Source organism: Eubalaena glacialis, chromosome 10 (assembly GCF_028564815.1).
Source record: "Eubalaena glacialis isolate mEubGla1 chromosome 10, mEubGla1.1.hap2.+ XY, whole genome shotgun sequence".
Classification (NCBI taxonomy): domain Eukaryota; kingdom Metazoa; phylum Chordata; class Mammalia; order Artiodactyla; family Balaenidae; genus Eubalaena; species Eubalaena glacialis.
This window is the reverse complement of record NC_083725.1, coordinates 24,058,024-24,073,124: the sequence shown is the minus strand read 5'-3', so window position 1 is coordinate 24,073,124 and position 15,101 is coordinate 24,058,024. Positions and strand designations below refer to the sequence as shown.

Sequence of the window (15,101 nt, the reverse complement as noted above, 5' to 3'; positions counted from 1 at the left end):
TTGTATTACCATTCTCCTGTGGCTGTCCTGCTGCTTTGCACATAGTATGTAATTGGCAGTGAATGTATTCGTTGAATTGAATGGAGTTTGTATATATGATGTCTAGTTAATCAGAATATACTGTATCCTTATTCTTTGGAGTGAATACCAGTTTATTACACTACCAAATGGACTGCTCTTCTCTTATATAGCAGTGATAATACATTTGTTCTGAAGAGGAGTTAGTTTGAAATGTTATGCTAATTTTCACAGTTGGTCCAAATGACGCTACATTTCCACATTTTCATGTGACTTTGTGTTTTGAGTATACAAGGATTGGGAATACCATTAATAGCATAAACAACTTCATTCAGCTCTGACCATTGTTAAAAGACCTTGCTTTTTATTGTTAAGCATTTGTGTTAAGTTTATTTTGGGGAGAAAGTAAAAAATACTTTTTTTGAATTTTATTTTTTTTTTATACAGCAGGTTCTTATTAGTTATCTGTTTTATATATATTAGTGTATACATGTCAATCCCAATCTCCCGGTTCATCACACCACCACCCCACCCCCACTTTCCCCCCTTGGTGTCCATACGTTTGTTCTCTACATCTGTGTCTCTATTTCTGCCCTGCAAACCGGTTAAAAAATACTTTGTTAATCGAATAGTATTACCATTAAATAATTTTTTTAAACAAAAGCAACCTCTGCAGTAAAACATCACCTTTAATCTTTAAAAACTAAAAGGATTTAATGTGCACAAAAGTATAGAGACTAATAAAATAAAGCCTCTATAAATCTCTTTTTCAGATCACCATTATCAAAAATTTGCCACACCACTTTGTTTTAAATTCCTGACAATATTTCTGTATACTACAATATGCATCTCTAAAAGATAAGGGCATTTTCTTACCTAACCAGAGTAATTCCTTTATACTATTTAATGTACCGTTCATATTCAGATTTCTTCATTTTCCTTGAACATTTCAAATAAGGTCTATATTATTTTGATGGTTATGTCTCTGGAATTTCTTTAATTTAGAACAGTTCTTCCCTTTTACTGTCTCTCTCTCTCTTTTAAAACATGTTCTAGATTTTAGTTTAGTCTGTGTGCTTCTGTTTAATTCAGTGGTTCCCAGTTTCCCACCCCCAGGGGGTTTTTTTGTTTTTTCCTCCAGGGGGACATTTGGCAAAGTCTGGAGATATTTTTAGTATCACAACCTGTGATAGGGTTGCTACTGGCATGTAGTGGGTAGAGGCCAGGGATGCTGCTAAACGTCTTGAAGTGTATATGTAGGACAGCTCCCAACAACAAAGAATTATCTGGCTCAAAATGTCAGTGGTGCCAAGATTGAGGAGCCCTGATTTAACTTTTTCCTGATATTTGCCTTAATAATTTTTATAAACTGCAAGTTATTTCAGGGAGGCAAGAGTACTTCATAGGAGGTACTGTGTATTTTATGTTGCATAAATCAGGGGCATATAATGTTTAGTTGTCTCACTTTTAGTAATTAAACATTGGGTTCAGGTGTTGACAGCTTTATCCCTTAAATATAGAATTTAAAGTCAGCTTTTCTAGAGCAGAGTCAAACAACAGCCTCTTTTTCTGGTGGAAAGAATATTGAACTTGTTAATTGGATAACTGATCTCTTGGTGTTAGATCTTTAGAAACTTGCTATTTATATAAGGATCCTGTGCTTCTGTTTTCTCATCTGTAGCAATGAATTGAACCTGGTGATTTCTAAGACCCTTGCATTTTGATGGTTCTTTGTATTAGACAAGAATTTGATGCACAAATACCATTTCATAAAATATCCAGCTAGTCAAAACAGCACATCCAAAACAGCTTAGATATAACTTAAATTGTCATGCTTTGAATATTGATAACTTTGACAGATTATTTCCCTTAGGGATGAATAAACTTAGTAAGGACATCCCTTTCCTTCTGTCTCTCCCCTCTTCAGGAAAGTTATTTATACATTTCATTTAAGGAAAATGTTTCAGAATATTTATGTGAATTTCTTATTCAGACCATTTTTAATGTTCCAGAACTTGGCCATTATTCAAAATGAGTTTTTTTCTATAGAAATAATATGATAAAAATGAGTTAGGTTTCAATGGGAAAATGCATTTTAGTTTTTCATCGGAATTTCCTCAACTAAGGATATGTTAAAGAGGTATATGCCCATAACTTAGTTGACATTTGAATAAAGGGTTACTTATTTTTATAAGACTGCATCCCCTTATATCAGTCTCTCTACTTGTTCTGTAATGTAGCACAAGAATTTTTCCAGGTGGGAAAAGAGGAATTGGTGTTAAAGGAGGAAGTCCTCTTCTGCTTCCTCTTCAGAACTCCTATGGCTCTTTTTCTTCCCCTCTCTTCATCTTATGCACTTTCTACCTTGTATTATTGTTATGGTATACTTTTACTCTCACATTAAAGAAATAAGCTCCTAGGTAGTAGGCTTAATTTTACACATCTCATAGTAGTAATCAGCAATATCTCTTGTACAAAGACTGTTTGTAATAAAAGTGTGTTTAGTAAATCAATGAAGATAGCATTTTGCCCTACCTGCTACCTAATATTTGATTTTTCTATATCTATAAAATATACCTTTAACTTTATTTTTTGTAACTACCTCTCCCTTCTCCAAATACACTGCAACCTTTTAGAATCTGAAAGGGAAGGGTCCCCAAACCATCTTTTTATTTATTCAAGAGTTATTTGAGTCCTGACAATGTGATGAGCATAGTTCTAGTTGCTGTATATATATCAGTGCTCCAAACAAAGTGCCTATTTCCATGGAGTTTAGAAAGACAGTAAATATGTATAATAAGTCATGTGAAAAATTCATGAAAAAATTACGCAGAATAAGCATCTAGAGATGGCTGAGAGACTTGCTTAGGTCTCACAGGTAGCAGATGAAGCAGTAATGGTACCTAGGTCTTTAGATCCTAACAGTATCCTTGAAATTAGTTTATTCTTCATTAATCTTAAACTGGGGGGTGGGAGAGAATATAATAGACATCCGTTCCTATTCTTTTCTTTCATCCTAATGTCTTTTTAAAAATCTATATATAGAATTTCATAGTCACTTGAATCTACTGATTTTTAAGTTATCAAGTTTTTCACATATCAAGAATAGTGGGCTTTAAAAATCAATATGAAAACTTTTATGGATGGGAATTCCCTGGCGGTCCAGTGGTCAGGACTCCGGGCTCTCACTGCTGAGGGCACGGGTTGGATCCCTGGTCAGAGATCTAAGATCCCACAAGTTGTGCTGCGCGGCCAAAGAAAAAGAACTTTTATGGAGACGTTTTAAATCAATAAGAAAACATATTTCTTCTGCACTTAGTATCCCTCATGAAAAGACTGAGATGCATTTTTCTTAGTAAATTTTCACCAAACTTAGTTAAGATACAATGTGGCATAAGGGGACCTTGTGTCAGAAAAGCACTTTTGATTGAAATTTAATACCTTCTGTGATCTAACTTGTAGCTTTGACTTTTCCTATAGTAAACCCTGTATTCTAGTATCTAGAAATTTTATGCTCGTCTACCAGTGCTACACTCCTTCTTCTCTTTTTTTCTTATACCAATTAGTTATTTTGGTCAAAATCCTTTCATATTCTTTCTGCATGCATTGTCTCCTTTAAACAGTTTTAGTACCTTTGATCTGTACTTTTGGTTTGGCACTTTGCACTGCTCTTTGATATCTTTTGTTTTCTAAAACCTTAATCTGAAACATTATTTAATTTTTCACCTGTTCATTTTAACCTGTGTTCATTTTTCCATGATTATTTCCTCTCTTTTTTTTTTTTGTCTTCTCCCATTGGATTGAAAAATTGTAGATATTTTAACAGAGAAAATTTCATTGAGATGCAACTTTTTCTCTGGAAAGACTCATTGTCTGGACCATGGTTAAAGATAGGAGGACGTAGTTTTTACCACTCTATAATATTGAATCACATGTGTCTATGACCAAACCATGCTGAAAAGTCCCCTTCCTAATGTATAACACTTATGCTTTCACTACTGCCTTTAAAAATAAAAGTTTAAAAAAAACGATTGTCTCGCGAGCTCGCCAGCCTGCAGGCGGGTCGCTACCGGGCGTGGAGCCGGGCGCCCGGGGCGATGGGTGAGTACAGGAAGCGGCGGAGAGGAAAGCACGGGGCTTCCCCGGGCTCCCCCGGCCTCCGCGTGGAGTGAGTGGAAGCACGAAGGAGGGTCTGAGGAGGCCGCCTGCACGGCCCTCTGGCGCGGCCGTTGAGGACTCACCACCCCGCGCCCCCCGCGCGCGCACAGTGCGCCCCCCCCCCCCCGGTGCGCCCCGCCGTTCCCGCGCGCGCCATCCCGGGTGGGACCTGCAGCCGCAGGGCCCAGCTCTTGCCTCCCAGCTCTGCCGCCCGCTGCCGGGCTTCGCTGGCTCGGGAGGGCCGTCCAGCTGCCGGAACGAGCCTTTCCGGCTGAGGAGGCAGTGCGTTCATTTGGGCGCGCCCCGGGAAGGAAGGTGCCTCCCGGCGCGCATCGAGAGCGGGGCGGGGAGGGGCCGGGCTTTGCCTGCGGCCCGGGAGAGCGGCGTTGGGACCGCGGAAGGGCGCCTGCCCCCTCGGGGTCTGGGATTCCGGGACCCCTGGCTCCGTTGAATGTCCGGGACGGAAGGGGCCTGGTCGACCCCGTCCGCCACCCTCCCCTCCCCCTTACCACAGACTGGGGAAATGGACGCCTGGAGAGCGGAAATCCAGTTATCAAAGTTGACTCCAGAAGAGAGAACCTAACAGACCTAACAATGGAAGAAATTGAGAAAGTTATCAAAAAGCTACCATCCCCCAAAACACCAGTCCCAGATGGTGTTTCAGGTGAATTCTTTTAACTTTCAAGAAAAAGATAATGATAAGATTTAAATTGTTCACCAGCTTAAAGAAGGAAAAATGACATTTCTTTTACAAAGCCAGTGGAACATTGACACCTGAACTTGACATGAAGATAGTACTGAAATTGGAAACTTGGTTAAAAAAATCCTTCCGGAAGACGATCTTAAGCCGAGTTAACGTGTTTCTTTTGGTATTTCTGATTGGAATAAATTTTTTTAAGTCCAAAAAAAAAATTAATTGTCTTTTTCTTAACTCCCTCCTATCATATAGATATTTAAGGTTAATATATAGCAAAATTTTTGAAATTTTTCAAATATTTACGGAGATTATTTTCAGAGTGTTCTGTGTCTATTTATATTTGAAATACTAGAAATCTGAAATGTTATTTCATATTAAACTGCATTAGCTTAACGGAAATTTAGAAAGAAGCGTATTATTTCCCCCTAAATTTAACATTCAATATTAAATATGTATTGATTAAATATAGGATTTATGCCTGGTTGCTAGACAGGTGACTTTTAAAGATGGAACAATAGAGTTTCTGATGTTAGGTTGGTTAAGAATTTTATTTCCGAAGTTTTAAAATCTTATTTCTAACAGCTAGATACTAGGCATGAGGGTAATTGTGTTCTAGGTTGTTAGTAACTTTTATATCTATTTTAGTTATTACAGTGTTAGAAGTACTTTAGACTTGTGAAATAAATTTCACCTGATCATGTTAGTGATTTTTATATAATAATTATCAACTTTTGATCAGCAAACTGTAAAGAATTATATCTTTATACTTATTGGTAAGTAGCAATATGACAAGGGATGTCAAAACAAAACTTTTCCCCATGTCTTAAGAGTTGCTATTTTCTAATTCTTTACATTTCTTTTAATTGAATCTGGTCTATGTTACTGTATCAGTGGTTCTCAGTGTATGGTCTGCAGCCCTCTCAAGTTCCCAGAAATCATTTCAGGATGTTCAAGAGGTCAAAAATGTTTTCATCACAATACTAACATGTTGTTTGCCTTTTGACTGGATTGATATTTGCACTGATGATACAAAAGCAATGGTAGGTAAAACTGCTGGCCTCTTAAGGCCATGGCACCAAATTGTGCTAGTATCATTGTAGTTATCACTGCCACATACTCACAGTTAAAAAAATAAAATGAAAGGCCAGTTTCACCTGAAGAATAATCTTGATAGAGCAATAAATGTTAATTTTTTGAAATTTCCACTTTGGAATACATGTCCTTTTAATGTTATTGTGTGACAAAATGGGAAGTACACATAAAGCACATATTATGCATGTAAAAGTATGGTGGTGTTTGAGGGAAAAGCACTTGGGCTGTTTTGAGATGTGAGGTGAATAGTCCACTTTTTTTTTCATGAAATGTCTTTTTTGCTGGAAAAATATAAACGACAGACATACTATGCCTGTCAAACTTGGGCATTTGGCAAATAGTCTCAGAAATGATCGAAGTGAGCCTATTACTTGAAGGGAAACAATCAACAGTATTTGTCACCAATGATAAAATTAAGCTTTCAAGCACAAACTAGAATTTTGGAAATTTTATTTGCCTGGGCTTGACAGCGTTCCAGTACTTAAAAACTTTTGTAATGAAACCAGTAGTGATATTAATGTTTTGATTTTGTGATATTGTAGTTTGATTTCAAATACGGTAAATATTAATAAATATAACCCTTATATGAAGTCCTTGGGAGCAGCACAGTACTTCATAGGTGTATAAAGGTGTCCTGAGAACAAAAGATTTAAGAACAGCTAATTTAGGTCCTCTACCAAAGTCAAAGGTTTCATGTCTAAGTATTAACCTCATAACCTCTTCCATCCACTACCCTTCCCCCATGAAATTAGAATAGAAAAGAATACATATGATTTCAGTAAGAAAAGAAAATAGACTACATATGATATGAATAATACATTCTTAAATTCTTCTACAAATGTAATTTTCTCCTTTAAACTGTGGGCTTATCTATCCCATTGAAATTATTCAGGATTGCATTGTATTTATCATTGATTTTGATGTTAAAATATTTTTCTCTTCTCTTCCTTTTTCTTCTGTTTATTTCTCTTCCAACTTTCCTTTTCTCCTTCCATTCCTCCCCTTCTTCTTTTTTTGGTATTTGTTTTCTAGGTGGAGTCTTTCATTTTGGATCAGGAGGATTTGGAAAATCCAATGCTGGAAACAGCTTCCAAGTTCCTCTTGTCAGGTGCTGCTGATGGTGCAGACCTCAGGACAGTAGATCCAGAAACACAAACTAGACTGGAAGCTTTACTAGAAGCTGCAGGTAAGTCTGCAAACTCTACATATATAAGAAGCCTAATTTTCCAAAGTTCTACATAACTCTTAAAAACTCCAGTTATTATAAATGTATGATGTTGTATATTTAGTATAAGACTATTCATAAAGGTTAATGGATTACTTTCTAGAGCATTACATGCAACATTTTCATATAAGCGTAGTTTCATTACCAGAATAAAATTGACAGGTTGTTGTAAACCTTATAAACAGAGACTTCTTTTTTAATTTTATTTATTTTGGCTGCGTTGGGTCTCCGTTGCTCCACGTGGGCTTTCTCTAGTTGCGGCGAGCAGGGCTACTGTGTTGCGGTGTGCGGGCTCCTCATTACGGTGGCTTCTCTTGTTGTGGAGCACGGGCTCTAGGCGCACGGGCTTCAGTAGTTGTGGCACATGGGCTCAGTATTGTGGCTCATGGACTCTAGAGCACAGGCTCAGTAGTTGTGGTGCACAGGCTTAGTTGCTCCGTGGCATGTGGGATCTTCCTGGACCAGGGCTCGAACCTGTGTCCCCTGCATTGGCAGGCGGATTCTTAACCACTGCGCCACCAGGGAAGTCCAAACAGAGACTTCTTATACAGTTAGTTTTCATTAGTCCTGAATTCCATCTTTGCAAATTCACCTACTTTATAAAATGTATTTATACCCCCAAATTATAGTGCTTTCTCAGTCTTTCATAGAAAGGTACAGAATGTTGAAAATTTTGAGTTGTTCTGCGTGCATGTTTTCTGCTGAAGTGATGCTCTCTGCCTTCTTGTTTCAGCTCTCATACTGTAAACAAGTGTCCTTTCCATGGTCTACTTCGTGCCACATTTTCCACATTTTTGTGCCTTTTGTTGGTGATTTCAAATGGCCTCCAAGTATAATGCTGAAGTGCTATCTAGTGTTACTAAATGTGAGAAGGCTGTGATGTGCCTTTTGTAGAATATACGTGTATTAGATAAGCCTCTTCAGCATGAGTTATAGTGCTGTTGGCTGTGAGTTCAATGTTAATGAATCAAGTATAATATATTAAATAAGACTGTATTTAAACAAAAACACACATAAAACAAGCTTATGTATTGACTGGTTAATGCAAATGCTGTGGCCAGAGACTTGCAGGCACCTAGCCCTGTATTTCCCCTTGGAGCAGTGGTTCAGTATTCATTAGTTCAGTGTTCCCAGTGACTTTACAGAACATAACTACCATGAATAATAAGAATGGACTGTGTATAATTCCCTCCACTTTTTTGTCACAGATTGTCTTTTAAAACCTTGTAAAGTGGATCATCATTATATTGTCCTCATAGGAAGTGTTTTAATTAGAGTTTATATACATAACCAAGAGTAAGCATCATGATATGTAATATGCCTTAAATATAAGGGAACAGTAACTCTAAATCTCTATGATCATTTAAAATAACCATATTTTCTTAACTTTCCTAAAGTGGACATAAATATATGGTGAACATTAATTGTTCATGGCTTGAGCACCCTGAACCAATGCTAGATTCTGTACATTCAATGCATATAAACTGATATTTCATTATAGCATAAAACTGACCTATTGCTGTTTGATAATCCTTTCAATAAATATCTCATAACACAGCATCTAAATATTTGAAGGACTCATGGTTAAGTTTGATTTCTATCCTGGGTAAAATTCTAGAATGGATTGTTAAGGGAATCTTGACCAAATACAGATGAAAACATAGTAGGGGCACATGCAAGGTTCTTTCCTTGAGTATGGAAAACTGTACAGGGTAGCAGTGATATAATTTAGCATTTGCCTGAAATTTGATGTTGCTTTAGGAGTTTACCTGAGAGAAATGAGGATTGTGAAATTATTTGAAACCATGTCATAAGAGGAACAGGGAATGTTTCTCCTGAAGATGAGAAGACTCAAGTTGAATATAAGAGGGATATCTGTTTTCTGTGGTTCGAAGAGGCAGAACCAGGCTTAAAGAGGCTACATGAAGGTAGATTTCAGCTGAAAGGAGCTACTTTTGGAGGTAGAGTTCCTTTTTATAGGATGCTAATAGTTGCTTCATTTTTCTCATTTCTGTGTTTATTCCCTTTTTTTTTTCCCGTTTTCTTTATAATAGCTAACAATCAATCAAGGTGTCAGCTAAGCTGAGTTCTCATCTGTAGGCTGTAGAAGAAAATCCATTTCCAAGTTTATTATTGTTGGCAGCAGAATTTAATTCCTTGGAATTGTGGGACTGAGATCCTGATATTCATACAGACTGTCAGCTGAAACTGCTCTCACCTCTTTGAGGTCGCCCACATTCCCCCCATCTTCACATCAGCATGGCCTGTGGAATCCTTGTGCTTTGAATCTCTGATTTCCTTTTCTCCAACCAGCCAAAGAAATCTCTTTGGTCTTCCTGCGGTCATGTGATAAGGTCAGGTCCACCCAGATAGCCTTCTTATCTTCAGGTCAACTATGCCATATAGCATAACCTAATCATGGGGATAAAATCTATCCAATTCACAGTCCCAAAGATTATATAGAGTGTGTACACCAGAGCTGGGTAATCTTGGGAACATTTTAGAATTCCTAGTTTACCAGTGGTTGGACAGAAGCTTCTCCGTTTCTTTGAGAACCCCCAAATGTCAATATCTTTAAGTCTTTTCTCTGTGGCTGTTTAATTTCTTGAGAGACACATCTGCCTGTTTTTGTCTAGTGAATTATAAATGCTGGCTGCCAGCATTTGGGGAGCTGAGAGTAGAAAAGGGGCTAAGGATCTCACTGTTTATCACGCATATGTTCACTTAATCCTCATTTTCAATTTAGTATTATCTCTTCCTCATCTATAGCCAATATCTTCTAGCCCAGGGTCTTTCTGGCTTAGTCTCTATAGAGAATAGTTATCTGGCTGTGCAGTTTGGGATGGAGTCTTAAATGTCTGACTGCTCCTCACAGGTGTTCAGCCAGTCTCTCTGTTTTCCAACCCAAGCCTCACCCCTGAACCTGGAACCTGTATATAACTCCTGAGTCCTGTTGGGCTGATCACTTTGTTTCTCACTGATTTCTATGTTTCTGCTTATTCTGTTCTGCTAAGTCAGTTAATCTCCTCTTTACTATGTCTTCATGAATATTAGCTTTGATTTACAAATTTCTTCTAGTTTTATCAAAGATGGAGTTCCTGTTGTATTTTAGTTCTCCTTTGAGTAAGTTCTGAGAAGAAAAAGGGGGGAAATAATTGTCTTAAAACCATCTTGAAATCAGAAATCTAGATAATCATTTAATACACCTTTTCTCTGAAATTATATGGTTCTGTTCAATTGATTAAATGTCATAACTTGGAAAGAATAATTTGGTCATCGTGTATCTTTTCTGTTATTGATCTTCACTGATTAATATCTAATAATTGAATAAGACCAGTAAAAAAGATCACCATAATCCAAAGTAGCTAGATAAATTCATTTCCAATCACTGTTTATTTATTTGAAAGGTTACTATGTATTTCTTAGGTTACTTCCTAGTTATTTTTACTAAAATAGTTATCTTTACTTATGAAGGTATGAGAAGTTCATAAAAATTTAATATGGAATATTTTATGTTAAATGTTATTTTTTTTTAAAACAGGGATTACTTTCTTCTGATCTGGACGTATCCTCTTGTTTAGTTCTTTTTTGTCACTGACAAATAGTTGTTATATAGCTCATCTGAGTTGGCTAAAATATTGGAGCTAATTCTCTCATGTGAGAATGCATCTGTGATATTGGTCTCAATAATGTTAGGATACTTAACTAACCACAGATATCTTATTGGATAAATACTACTATAGCACGTTCAGACTACTTTTAATATTAGGGACACAAATTATGCAGTAGGTATCAGTCTTACCAGATTAAGACTGTTTTTATCCTTTGTACATCTTGATTGTAGCAGACACTAAATTTGACTGCTCTGAACATTTGTTATATCTAAATATCTAAAATCAGAAATGCTTTTTGCCATATTTATTCCATAGATGTAATATTTCATATCTTGGATTTGTCAGAAGGAAAAGCAAACGCGTATAAAGTTTTTTTAAAATAAACTTCAACCACAAACTTATATGATATTATTGAGTCCTTCCACTATTAAAAGAAATCTGTACAGATATGTTTATTATCACTTGGGAGATCTTTTTGGTCTTTGTCTTAGTTAAATAGTTTGTTTTAAAACCTCTAATAGTGTTTCTTAAACTTTAATTGTGTTTGAATCACTTGGGGATCTTTTTTAAAAATGCAGGTTATTGATCAGTAAATTTTAGGGTCTCAGATTCTGCATTTCTAACATGCTCGCAAGCGACAGTAATGCTTCTATCAGTAGTTCATGAACCACATGTCGAGTAGTGGGGTTCTGTAATATCCATTATAACATTAGATGTTTTATATTCAAGTTAGAGCAAAGGTTCTTAATCCTGGCTGTGCATCAGAATCTCCTTAGAGCCTTTAAAGTATGGAGATCCCTAGGCCTTCCTTTTACTTACTGAATTCTATCTTTAGATATAGGAGAGTTCAGCGTCAGTACTTTTGAAAGGCTCCACTGATGGGCAGCCTGGATTAAGCAGCACTGAGTTTAGAATAATAAAGGTTAGAGATCAGCTTGCTTTATAGTGATATGTAGAATAGCAACAAGTTGTGTTTCATGTACATGGTAACTAACCATTTCTGCTTTTGAAATTTAAAAAAAAATTGTCTATTCTGAATATTTTTTAGATATGGTGTTTTTAGACATAATTTTGGGTGTATGTAGTAAATTGTAGTCGTAATTTGAAGCAAATAGGTACTCATAGATAGGTGATCTTTTCTATAACCTATAATGTCTTATATGGCCATTTTTTGGTCACAAGTGGTAGTAGCCCAACTAAACATTCTTAAACGAAAATGGGCATTTACCAAAGGTATAGGGATGGTGCTGGCTTCTGGCACTACTAGTGTCAATGAGTCAAATATAACTTGATCAGAACTGTCTCCTTCCTATTTCTCTGCTCTCCTCTCCTCTATGTTGACTTATTTTGGGTAGTCTTTTTCTCTTTGTGGTGATAAAAGTGACCAAATAGCTCATGACTCACAATTTAGCAACCTTTGAGCATAAGTTCTTCTTGCAAACGTACGGCAGAAGTCTGAGTGAGGACACCCGATTGTCCCAGCATAGACCAACGACCCCTTTCTAGAACCAGAGAGTCACAGAGTTGAGCGCTTATGGACCACATGGAAGGAATAAGACTACTAGAAAACTGGAGAACAGTGATTTCCCAGAAGATTCTGGCCAGGCAATATATATGTCCAGTGTATCATTTGGAGTTTAACATAAATAGAGTTAAGTAACTTGAATTTTGCTTTGTTTCTCCTTTTGGGTATATCCGAATTGGTGTGAAAATAATAGAATAGGAGTAGGCAAATTATCTACGGCTGATGGTAAAGCCTTTGCAGATCCTGAAGTGCTTCAGAGGTTGACATCATCTGTTAGTTGTGCGTTGGATGAAGCTGCTGCTGCACTTACCCGTGTGAGAGCTGAAAGCACAGCAAATGCAGGGCAGTCGGACAAGTAAGTGTGTTTCCACTGTGATCAGTATAAAAACATTTTCTTAAGAATAATTAAAATAGCTAACATTTACTGAGCATGTATTTTGTGCCTGGCACTATGCTAACCACTTTACCTGTGATATCTTACTTATACTCACGAAAAGCCTTAGGCATGGATTTTGTTTTTATTCCCATTTTACTCATGAACAGCTGAAAAGAAGTAACTTAAGATTGAATAGGTAACAAGTAGCAGAGGCAGGACACCAGTGTCTGTCTGACTACAAGGCTGACTTCTTAGCCAATATGTTATAAAAGACCTTTTGCTTATTTAGATTTTGTTTTCTTTTAATGTTTTGGTGACAAAGAAGTAAATGATTTCTAATTAGTCATGCCATTTTCTACTTCATGTGCATAGTTCTGAACATTTTAAAGGGCAGGGCTTTTATTTGTTTATTTGTTTTATGAATGTTCAAAAACGTCAAAGATCTAGTTTCCGTAACTTGAATGTAAGTGAGTTCCAGGGATGTTATTTTCATTTGTCCTATAATTCCTTTTATATAATATTTCACGTTTAGTAAGAACTCAGTAAATATTTTCTGACTTGGCCTTTAAAGTTTTTCTGATGATGTTATGCAATAAAAAACAATCACACCATCTTGTATATAGAACAATTATGGATAGTATAATGAAAAATACAATGCCAAGGAAGCAGCTGGAAAAGAACCATTAATACACGTTACTGTCTTCACCCTTCAGAGGCTTCTTTTTTTTCCCTTTAACTGAAAAGAAGCCATTAAGCCATTTTATTTACAGTTGACTCTTGAACAACACAGATCTGAACTGCACAGGTCCACTTATACACAGGTTTTTTTTCTTTCTTTTTTTTTTTTTTCTTTTGTCCACGCCACGTGGCTTGTGGATCTCAGTTTCCCGACCAGGGATTAAACCCAGGCCACGGCAGTGAAAGCCGAATCCTAACCACTGGACTACCAGGGAACTCCCAGCACAGGTTTTTTTCAGTGGTGAATACTACATTGCTGCACAGTCTGTGGTTGGTTGAATCCATGGATGCAGAAACGTGGATATAGAGATATGGAGGAACTGCATTTCTGGAGGGCAGACTGATTAAGTTATTTGCAGATTTTCAGCTGAGTGGAGTGTGGTTACCCCTAACCCCCGTGTCGTTCAAGGGTCAACTGTATTTTAGCAGTTACCTTTAAATAGTTGAAAAAATGAGAATACTCTTCTATATATGAGTTTAGAGAATAAAAAATAGCATTCAAGAATTGTCTTTTATATAATAGTGTTTTTATGCAACGTCTTTTAGTATTAACAAGAGTGTGAATTTGCTGTTTCTCATGACTCTGTGTTTGTCTTCATTCATCTAAGTTTTCCGTTTTCATTAATTTATTTTACCATCCTTCTCATAGATTGACTCTCCTTCTTTAGTTAACTTCCAGTTCTATTCCTTAGTTAACGTTCAGTTTTTCTAGCCTACGATGTTATTGATGTTCTCCAGATATTTTTTAATGTGTCTTCTGGGACTGGCAAGACACCTTGAAGAGTATATTAAAGCCAGTTCAAGCAGGAAATAGAATAGAAAAAGAAAGAGTCATAGATTCTTTGGCACTGACACTACTAAAAGTGATCAGCAAAACACTAGACCATGTTTGTGACAGTCATATTTGTTCAGCAAAGCTTGAGAAACAGTGGCGCGCAGTGGGTGTTATGTGCCAGGTTTTACATTAGTTAAGGGTGGTGCCATGTGCCAGATTTAACATACCCTTTGCTCAGAAGTTGTGAAGTTCAACCGTTGCTAGAGTAGTTCCTGAAAGGCTCTTTTAAAGCTAACACACCTAAGGAAATTGAAAGAAAGTTCAAATGGGAAAATAAAGGAGGATGTGTGCCTGAGGGGGAGAGAGAGAATGAGAGACCACCCGAAAGGGAGAAAAAGTATGTTCTTATACATGAAATGTCTTGTGGGAGGGATTTGTCCTGAACTTCCTTAAAGGTGATAGAGAACATTGAGTCTAGAGACTGTCATTGCCTATAACATGGGAAATTAAGAGACAAACTTATTAAGTGCTATTTGAGACTTTCACTTTGGCAGGGGACAGTACAGTTAACAGGTAGACAAAATATATAGTATGTCATACAATGATAACGATTATGGGCAGAAGAAATTGAATGGGGAAGTGCTAAGGCAGTGTTTGGGGTCAGGGATCATGTTGCATTTTTAAGAGGGTAGTCAGGGAAAGCCTCATTTAAAAGGTGGCTTTTTAGCAAAGACCTGAGATAGATAAGGCAGTGAGCTGCGCCTGGGAGAAGCTTTTTTGTCAGAGGGATAGCAGATACATAAATCTTGGAGTTGCAGCTTAATTAGCATTTTTGATGAAAAACAGGAAAGCCAATTTGGCTAAAGCGGAAAGAGTAAGTGAG

General features: G+C 36.9%; 1 protein-coding gene across 1 annotated transcript in view; it reads left to right on the top strand.

The window, feature by feature from the left end:
• The first annotated feature begins 4,455 nt into the window (after positions 1–4,455).
• Positions 4,456–15,101, top strand: part of LOC133099108 (ankyrin repeat domain-containing protein 17-like) — a 75,303-nt gene continuing 64,657 nt past the window's right edge. Inside the window, 3 exon segments of the mRNA XM_061202572.1 lie at positions 4,456–4,840; positions 6,998–7,151; positions 12,528–12,684. Of these exon segments, the coding sequence (XP_061058555.1) occupies positions 4,829–4,840; positions 6,998–7,151; positions 12,528–12,684 (323 nt within the window). The 5' untranslated portion in view covers positions 4,456–4,828.